The 10,206-nt window shown below is 37.6% G+C and overlaps 1 protein-coding gene across 1 annotated transcript; it reads left to right on the top strand.

Annotated features, from left to right (window-relative positions):
- The first annotated feature begins 6,408 nt into the window (after positions 1 to 6,408).
- Positions 6,409 to 10,199, top strand: LOC122024972 (chloride conductance regulatory protein ICln-like). The gene is made up of 7 exons (XM_042583719.1): positions 6,409 to 6,645; positions 6,713 to 6,836; positions 7,053 to 7,173; positions 8,870 to 8,929; positions 9,021 to 9,074; positions 9,175 to 9,266; positions 9,823 to 10,199. The coding sequence occupies exons 1-7, from the start codon at positions 6,479 to 6,481 to the stop codon at positions 9,904 to 9,906; spliced, it is 702 nt and encodes a 233-aa protein (XP_042439653.1). The 5' UTR covers positions 6,409 to 6,478; the 3' UTR covers positions 9,907 to 10,199.
- Positions 10,200 to 10,206: the final 7 nt, after the last annotated feature.

The raw sequence follows: 10,206 nt of genomic DNA, 5'->3' as shown, positions 1-10,206 counted from the left end.
ATGATAGATTAGGACATGTCAATTTTAATACCGTAAAAAGGATGATGAATCTTGACATGATCCCTAAGCATGCTATAAATGATAAGAAAAAATATGAAATTTGTGTGCAATATAAACAACCCCGTAAACCCTTCAAATCAGTTGATAGAAATTCTGATATTTTAGAATTGATTCATACTGACTGTTGTGAGTTTAACGGTGTAATAACGAGAGATCATAAAAGGTATTTCATTACCTTCATTGATGATCACTCTCGTTATTGTTATGTTTATTTGCTAAAAACCAAGGATGAAGCTTTAGATAAATTTATGATTTTTAAATCTGAAGCTGAGAATCAAACCGATAAAACTATTAAAAGGTTAAGGTCTGATAGGGGTGGAGAATTTACCTCGAACCTGTTTCAAAAATTTTGTCAAGATACAGGTATAATCCATGAGGCAACTGCTCCATATAGTCCTCAATCCAACGGTATAGCAGAACGAAAAAATCGAACCCTTGAAGATATGATTATTTCCATGTTAGGCAGTTCTGGGTTACCCAACTTTATGTGGGGGGAAGCTCTATACACTGCATGCCATATGCTAAATAGAGTCCCAATGAAGTCAAGGGATAAAACCCCATATGAGCTTTGGAAAGGCCGAAGGACAAGTTTGAAATACCTTAAAGTGTGGGGATGCCTGGCAAAGGTACTAGTACCTGAACACAGAAGGAAAAAACTTGGTCCAAAGACCGTAGATGGTATCTTCTTGGGTTATGCTCAAAATAGTATTGCATATAGGTTCCTGATTATTAAATAAGAAATTCCTGGAATAGATGCAAATACTATTGTAGAACTTCACGATGCTACATTTTTTGAGGATATATTTCCTATGAATACGAGAACACCTCAATCTAGTATTTCTACTAGAAATGAACCTTCTTCCGTAGAGGTCCCATTATCCGTAGTGGGTACACCTTCCTCAAGTCACTCTAGACTAGATGAATCTAGTGAGTATACAGAACCGAGAAGGAGCAAGAGGCAACGTGTGTCTACGGATTTAGGCCAGGACTTTATCACCTATAATATAGAAGGTGACCCTGTGACATATAGAGATGTTATGGCTTCTCCTGAAGCTAAGCACTGGAAAGAGGCCATTAAAAGTGAAATGGACTCTATTATCTCTAATGCCACTTGGGAGTTGGTAGATTTACTTCCTGGGTGTTGTTACTATAGGATGTAAATGGGTGTTTAAAAGAAAACTAAAACCTGATGGGTCAGTAGATAAATTCAAAGCCCGCCTAGTTGCTAAGAGATTCAAACAGAAAGAAGGGATTGACTATTTTGACACTTATTCTCCTGTTACCAGAATTACTACAATCCGAGTGTTAATAGAATTGGCGTCCACATATCATCTTGAGGTCCATCAAATGGATGTCAAAACGACATTTCTTAATGGAGATCTTGAAGAAGAGATATATATGGATCAACCAGAGGGATATGTAGTTTCTGGAAATGAGAACAAAGTCTGTAGGTTAGTCAAATCTCTTTATGGTTTGAAGCAAGCCCCAAAGCAGTGGCACGAAAAATTTGATAGAGCTATGTTATCATTTGGCTTTGAAATGAATGACTCTGATAAATGTGTGTATGCTAAAATGAAAGGTGATAATTGTATTATCTTATGTTTGTATATAGATGATATTCTACTGTTTGGTTCTAACATTTCTATTATTAATGAGACTAAGACCCTCTTAAGTGGCAAGTTTGATATGAAGGATATGGGTTGTGCTGATATGATTTTAGGGCTGAAGTTGACTTGTTCAACTGATGGAATAGCAATTTCTCAATCACTCTATATTGAGAGAGTATTAGAGAAATATGGCTATAGCCAAGTTAAATCTGTAGTCACACCCTATGATCCTTCAAAAACTCTCCACAAGAATAAGAGTGGTGTGACAGTGTCTCAATTAAGATACTCACAAATAATAGGTAGTCTAATGTATTTAGCAAATTGTTCTAGACATGATATTTCTTTTGCTATATCGAAATTGAGCAAGTTTACCAGCTGTTCGGACAGAACGCATTGGGATGCATTAGATAGAGTACTCAGATATCTGAAAGGCACTATATCCTTGGGCTTGTGGTATGGGAGATTCCCTGCAGTCCTGGAGGGATATAGTGATGCCAGTTGGATAGCTGACACTGCTGAGTGTAAAGGCGTTACTGGTTATGTATTTACACTTGGAGGCGGTGCAGTTGCTTGGAGGTCTGTTAAACAGACGATTATAACTCGGTCTACATCTGAGGTAGAATTGTGTGCTTTGGATACCACAGTAACTGAAGCTGATTGGCTTAAGAGTCTTCTTTCTGAAATTCCCTTGATGATGAAGCCAATACCTTCAATTTCAGTACACTGTGATAATCAAACAACAATAGCTCAAATTAGAAGCTCCAAGTATAACCAAAAACAGAAGAGACATGTACGAATAAGATTATAGTCTATTCGTGAGCTAGTGTCTCTTGGAGTGGTGTCATTGGACTTTGTAAGTTCAAAAGACAATATTGCTGACTCACTCACTAAAGGACTTGATTCTGAGAAAATCAAGAGATCCAGTAAGGGAATGGGACTGAGGCCTGTCCTGGTTTCATCTATAGCGGTAACCCAACCTATCTGATTGGAGATCCCAAAAAGTAGGTTCAATGTGGTACAAACAAGCTATAAGGGTGAAACGTAAGCATCAAATTGATTGAGATGTAATCTCATAGTCTCTTCCCTGGATAGATGTTTGACTGCTAGTAAGGATGAGCTTAGGAGCTCTTAATGAGTTCAAGGTCTTAATGACAGGATGCTTGCAGTACATCCTTGGAGAACTCACCTATGTAAGTGTAACTGTGAGGCCGCAGTGTGGGGGGTCTAGGCAACTCTCCTTAGCACTTATGAAACAAGATTCGGTGGCATGGCCGTAATGCACCAACCCAGAAGGATTCAACCGTCGCCAGTGATGAGTTGTTACCAATTGATCTTCACATATATAAAAGGTTTAAGATCAAGACTCAGTTCTCTTCAAACCTATGTGAATAAGATTGGTGTACTTAGGTGAAAATTCAAACCGGAAGGTATTTTCACTGAAAGCTCATTGCAACCAAGCCTCAGAACATATCTTTCTTTTCTTCTAAAATAATTTGAATTAGTGGGGGATTGTTGAATTGTAATTCAAACTATTCCCTTCCCTTTAGTTTTTAGTCCCACATTGCTAAGTGGAGAAGCTTGGAAGGGCTTATATAGGAAGCCCTTCCATCCTTGCTTAGCAATGATAAGAGGACCTACACGCATGCGCGGGTCAAGCCCAAATCGAGTGGATTTGGGGGGTTCGAGCCGGAAATCCATAAACCGGGCGTCACGTGCGCGATTAACGTGCGCAGAGGGGGTGCAAATCCCCAGCCCGTGGGCCTTGCGCTCACGGGCGGCCCGGTCTGTTTTTGCTGGTTTGGTTCAGTCTGAACCAAACCAGTTTGGTTTCCGGTTCTGGTTCGATCTGAACCAAAACCAAACCAGAGTTTGGTTCGGCGCGTGAGGAAGCGAAGCAGCGCTTCGGTACTGTCCGCGTCGCGTGAGGATGCGAAACAACGCATCCGCGCGTGAGAAGAGGAAGCAGAAGCAAAGTGTGCGTCCCTTCCTCTGCACTGCTTCAAGTGTATAAATACACTTCCTCACTTCCTTCTCAACACACTCTAGAAAGCAAAGCATTCCTTCTCCCTTGCTTTCTACTTCTTCTTCCTTCTTTCTGAGTTCTGAGGCTTGGTTCGCGATCTGAGGTTGAGTCCGAGTGCAGCGCTCGTTTTGGAGTGCACCTACGAGCGACGCGAGCGGTTGTCGGATCTTGGGAGGATTTTGCCGGAGAGCCTCTGCACCGTGGGTGGCAATCAATTCTCTAAAGACAGTCAGCACGTCCGACGCTTCGACCGGAGATATACAATTTCTTAACCCTTACTGTTATTAACGTTTATTGCATACTCGACATTTATTGGTGCAATTATAGATTACTGTATTAGCGTAATTAATTCTATTTCAATTACTACAATGTCCACTTCAACAAACATTTTCAACAAAAATATTTGATAGTCATGAAAACTGAAAATCAGAAAAAAAAAAAAATAAAATAACACAGACAAACTCCAAGTTCGGAAATGCAATAATGCACATTTGATATGAATATGAGACTTTTAGAGTCATCACCCACTTTTGGCCAACGGTATTTAACGACCTATATGACAAAATTTTAAAAAATAAACATGGACAAACTCAAGAAAAATTTTGGAGTAAAACAATGTGAATATTACAAGAATATGAGACTTTTAAGACTTTTAAGATTGTAAATAAACCAAATATTTTTATGCAAGTTTGGTGATAGACTTAATAAGAATTTATGCTCGCTTAATATAAAAAAGTCAATTAAATGAATAAGATCGAATACATATATATTTAACTCATTAATATTCATAAACAAATATTTTAAATTGTTTGATCTAAGATAGTGATAAAGGGGAAGGGAGGGGGGATATCACTTGGACTTAAGACTTTTTTTTTTCTTTTTTTTTTCAAGAGATAAAATCAAAACGTAGCAGAATAAAAGACAAATAAAAAATCACATGACATAGGACAAAAGATCTATTTGGTTCATAACTCCTAGATTTACTATGTCCAAGGCCAATAAGGATTCTTTGGTCCGCAAATTGCGGACCAGGGGGTGGTCCATTGATGTGGACCCTTGATTTAGATGGACCCCACTTATTTAACAATGAGATCCATTCAAATCAAGGGTTCTTATGTAATGGACCATCCCCTGGTCCGCAATTTGCGGACCAGAGGATCTGCTCTCGTCCAAGGCCTACTTGAAAAACACCTCTACATCTTCTTCTTTCCAAAAACCTTTCAGAGAAGGATAAATTTATTACAATTCAATGGGATTGCATAACAGTTATTGTATCTTAAAATGAATGCGGAAACAAAATATAATAACAATTGAAACTTGTTACTAAAGTAGAGATTCGAAGCTCGATGGAATGTGTCGAAATTTAGCTCATAAGAGTCTTTGAATATAGAGAGACAAAGAGAAAGAGTGACTTGAGCCTTTTGAGGATTGCTTTAGAATTGATGTTATGCAGTCTTTGGCACAAGGTTTTTTATAAGTATTTTTGGCTCACATGTATAGAAGCATTATTGGTGCCCTGCAATATCTCATCCTCACTTGCCCTAAGATTGCCTTTGCAATTGATTGAGCATGTTAATTTATGCAGTCTCCTACTTTTTCTCATTGGGTGGCGATCAAACACGTTCTTCGATATCTTTAACACACTCCATACCGTGGCCTTGTGATTAGGCCATCTACTTCTCTTAGTTTGATTGTGTCTCCGATGCTGATTGGGTTGGCTATACTTATGATCGTCATTGACCACCGACTAGTGCATCTTTCTTGATGACAATCTCATTTTATGGAATTCCAAAAAGTAACATGTTATTGCTCGGTCTAGTATTGAGTTTGAATACAGGGCTCTAGCTTATACTCTTGCTGAACTCTGTTGGGTACAGTTACTCTTAAGGGAACTCCAAGTTCCTTTATAAGACCCATTGATCCTTTGGTGCAACAATATTGATGTGACATTCTTAATTTAACTGCTATTTCGACGTTTCACGTACGAATCAAACATATTGTGATTGATTTCCACTTTGTTTATGAACAAGTTGCTTGTAAGCTACTTTAGATACACTATATTTCTACTCAAGACCACGTTGTTGATATCTCACAAAGGGTCTCTGGTTACATCGATTTGCTCTTCTCCGAGATAAGCTCACGGTGTATGTCTCCCCATTTCGCTTGAGAGAGCTCTTAGAAATAATAATTTAATCCTCCAAGATCAATAACAATCACAATCATATTAGGAGAATCATGCTAGAGAATAATTCAATCCTCAAAAATCAATCACAATGACAATCAGATTAGAAGAATCACATCAACTTCACAAAATTAGTTAAATATTAATATTTAATTATAATCCATAAATACATGATTATATTCTAATTTTAATATAATTTTTTAAATACTTAATTAGCACAACTTTTTATATAAATAAAAATTATAACTACAAAATGAGATAGAGAATACACTACATTATTTTCGCCACCACCTCTTCATCGTTAAAAAGTACACGTTCTACGTTGTCCACGGTTGTTGCCTCCATCGCATTAGACAATGATACAAGTAGTATGATTTTATATGGCAAAAGGTTATTCGTTCGCTCCTAGTATTTCCGTCAATTCGTTCCTAGGTCATCACAGAGGAGGAAGTAGTACGATTTTATGATCTATGCTTTGGATATTAAAAAGGTTGATTACGTTTAAATAATCGGTGGAAATTTAAATATTAACCTGGAAAATAACTTAATTCGAAACGGAAAACCCTAATTTAAAATTAAAGCGGACGTTACTCGCCGTAGACCACCATGGTTCCAGGGCTGCAGCACTTCGACGATTGCGTCGTCGACGGCAACGTACGACCTCGGTTGGACTCCGACGACAGCGAGGAGCTGATGCACGTTTTTCTTGGCGTCGCCGTCGCCCTCGGTTCCCGGCCCCTGGAGTCTCCTGGGACTCTCTATGTCACCACCAGGTATCAGTGTCGCGCTGCTCACTTTCTTTCTTGGTGTCTTCTGTCTGATGCGAATAGCTCCTTGTAGGAGAGTGATTTGGTTGAGTGACGCCGACAGAGGGAAAGGATACGCGGTGGATTTTCTGTCGTTGTCCCTTCACGCTGTATCGAGGGACCGGGAGGCCTACCCATTTCCTTGCATTTATACTCAGGTATTTGGTTTAAGATCGAGTTTCGTGATGTTCTATCTGAAGATAACAGGATTAAAGCACAAAATGTGATTTTTTTTCCCCCTTATTCACTGGTTGGTGAACTTGAGTTTGTCACTTTGACTTGAATTTTTTGAGCATTAAAGGACTATTTTGTCTATGGCTTCTCTGGTGTTTTTCATTTTCCTGCTTATGCATGTTTGTTGGATGCTTGATAAGATTGAGACGGGTGATGAGGATGATGAAGAGGAGTCCGAAGACTCATATTCAGAAATAAATGGTGATTTGGTGTTGTCAAAAATCACTGAAATGAGACTTGTTCCTTCAGATGCTGGAAAATGTATCCTTGCTATCATGCATGCTTTGTCATTTGTTGCAACATTTTTATGTATCAAGTATGCATTACTGAATTCCTGCTGTCCGCTTTCTCTTTAATGCAATTATGTGTGTATTTGTCAAAGTTGCAAAGAATCTAATACACTAGGCAGTTGTCTGCTATGGATTTTGGTGATGGCATAAAAATGCTTTCTTATTAATGTAAACTGTATTGTTCTGATTGTCCTGCAAGTTCATTGCATGGATCTGTGACTTATTGATTTCACTTTCTCAGACTTTGATTGTCTTCTTATCAAGTCTTCACAAAGAGATCACAGGTTCTATTTTTCATATGTTTGTTGATTTTAGATCCTCCTTGCATGCTGGTTTTTCCTTACTACTAAATAAACCTAAAAAATTGGGTGGTGCCACTTGATGTGATTGTTTCTTTCATATTCTGGATTTTAGACAACCACAAATTCTATTCCATATGTTGATCTATGATGTTAGTAGTTGTTGTGTATCGTGCTGCCATTGTTTACAGTTTACCAAGCAGTAATTTGTCAATCTTCACGATTGGATTTGGATCAACTAAGAACAAAACATTTTATTTGAACAGAAAATATACAAGTAGGTATATGGACATTTTTGAATTGTAAAACATTAGAATAGTCTATAATGCATTTGAGAAAGTGAGATATTGTATGAGTTACTTTCATATTCCATACTTCATCTAATCATTACTCACAAATAGAGTAATGAACACCCAAGTCATAACAATGTTGAACAGCTGTATCATTTCAGGCCTGTCATTTTGTGCTGTTGGGGAGTATGTGAAGGCAATTTTGGCTGGGAAGCATCGATGGAAGGTTCAATGAGCATTTGAAGTTACTGGGAAGGACAGATTAGCAAGTCACTACTGAACCATAGATTTGAAGTTGGCAGCTCCAGTCTATGCACTTCTCTTCTTTTCATCTTCTCCTTCCTCTTCCATTCTTCTCTTCACCAATACACCTTGTCAGAACAGTCAACTTATGCTGGCCTATATCCTATGAGAGCATAGGTTGACACCAGTATAAGATCATTTTTATGGGGATCAAAAAATGGTTCCAAACTATTTCTCTGGACCTTGACTTGAAGAGACTCATTATCCACCTACAGGACTAAGAGTAGTGAGAGGTCACTCTTCTGTAATCAAATTGAAAGCATTGGCTTTGTCAAGAAAAAAAATAAAATTTTTGCCTAAAGAGAATGGCTGTTTGATCAAATCTGATAACCATGATTTCTTTACTGACAATGCCTTGTCCTCGAGGGCTGTTCTCTGTCTTGGTCATGGCTTTCTTTCTGTCCTGTTGGGTCGGTCGCTAGAGATGAACATATTAAAAATTGGCAGGAGATAGTATCTGATAGATACGGTTATAATGAATAGGAAATATAACTTCTTTTCTGTTGTTATAGCTTTCAAGTTTATTAGGCTCATATTTCTAGAGGATTCTGCAAGGATTTACTTCCATTTTGTTTTTACCTTCTGGTTCTGATTGTGACCTTTTTGAATTTTCTTTGAGTTTACCACATTTGGCCAGCTTCCCTCTAGTTCACAGCTAGGTGATTACTAGTATTAAGTTTGGTGTCAATTTTTTTTTTTACCATTGGTAATCTTGTTACTTTTCAACCTGAACCTGTATCCTATGTTTAGATTGTATCCTTGACTAATGTTATAGTGGATACTCTATTTGACATTTTCTGTCAATGTGCTGAACTAAATCCCGAGCCTTGTCAACGTAAGCACAGATTTTCTTATGCTTGTTCAATATGATTGTACTCATGCACACTTGTCTAATTATTTATTCTCCTCAAATTATGTATGTTTAGAAGGGGAGGAAGAAAATACTTGGTTATTTGGTGATGAAGGAATGAGCGATGCTGGTAATTTGGTTTAAATTAATATAAGTCACACAGTTATTTTTATATGATCATTCAACTATAGCAACAATGGCGAAGTAATTCTTTTTCCTTTTCATTGCAGGAAATGATACTGATTGGCAACTTTCAGAAAATCCTGCTAATCCCATTGGTTATGCCAATGGAGATCATGACTTGTCTCGGAGAGTACATGAGGTAATTGTTGGTGTAGGGTATCATGCTTATTTACCTTTAAGTGATGCATTGCGTCATGGATAAGCTATTTCTTATTAACATTGGTAAATATTCGACAGGGGAATATCTTCAAACTTATGCCTTGTGTAGAAATTGCTAAAAGAAGATATGTATATTTGTTTATTAATAATGTTTACTATTACACACTACTGTCTTTGTTGGTTGGTTACTATTATTGACATCAACTATCGATGCATCTATTTATTTTATAGGGAGGTTTATTGCCATCTATAATAGTTAGGAATCAATTTTACCATACAAAGAGGCATGACGTAACATGTTGAATTAACTGTCGGGTATAGAGTAAATAGTTCAACTCAATCATTTGTTGGTTTATATGTGTATCAAGCACGAAAGCTTATTGTCCATGCAAGGAAATTTCTTTTGTTAGGCAAGTGTTGGAATTGTGGGAATCTTTTGATCTCATCTTCTTACAGAACAATTTATGTTTCAAAGATAACTTTTCTTTCACAATGATCAGTTTGCGTGCAATATTTCATGATTTCACTAAATGCAGCTTCAGATTGGTTCCCAGCAGTTTGAGGATGCAGATGAAGGTGAACAAGAATCTCATGATTATCATCACTTGGCAGCAAACTAATGCACTTTACCAGCTCTGCGCTTCACTTGGGTTATTTGTGTTGTTGGTTGAACATCTGAGGTTTGTCGGTAGCTAAAGACTTTGTTCAGTGAAAGCAAAACAAGGTTGGGTTATCATGTTTTACTAGTTTTGTGGTTGTATGATTAGAATCGTTGTAAAAGGTCTTGCGATTGGTCAAGAATGTCTTAAGGTTGCTTGGAAAGGCTTTCATGTGTCCTATAGATAAGGTTACATGTAACAATGTATCTTACAATAGCTTCATGGATAAGGGCATAAAAACTGACGAACTCAAATCTTACA

This window comes from Zingiber officinale, chromosome 1A, assembly GCF_018446385.1.
Source record: "Zingiber officinale cultivar Zhangliang chromosome 1A, Zo_v1.1, whole genome shotgun sequence".
Taxonomy (NCBI): Eukaryota; Viridiplantae; Streptophyta; class Magnoliopsida; order Zingiberales; family Zingiberaceae; genus Zingiber; species Zingiber officinale.
The sequence above is the reverse complement of the archived record's forward strand: the minus strand, read 5'-3'. Positions and strand labels throughout refer to the sequence as shown.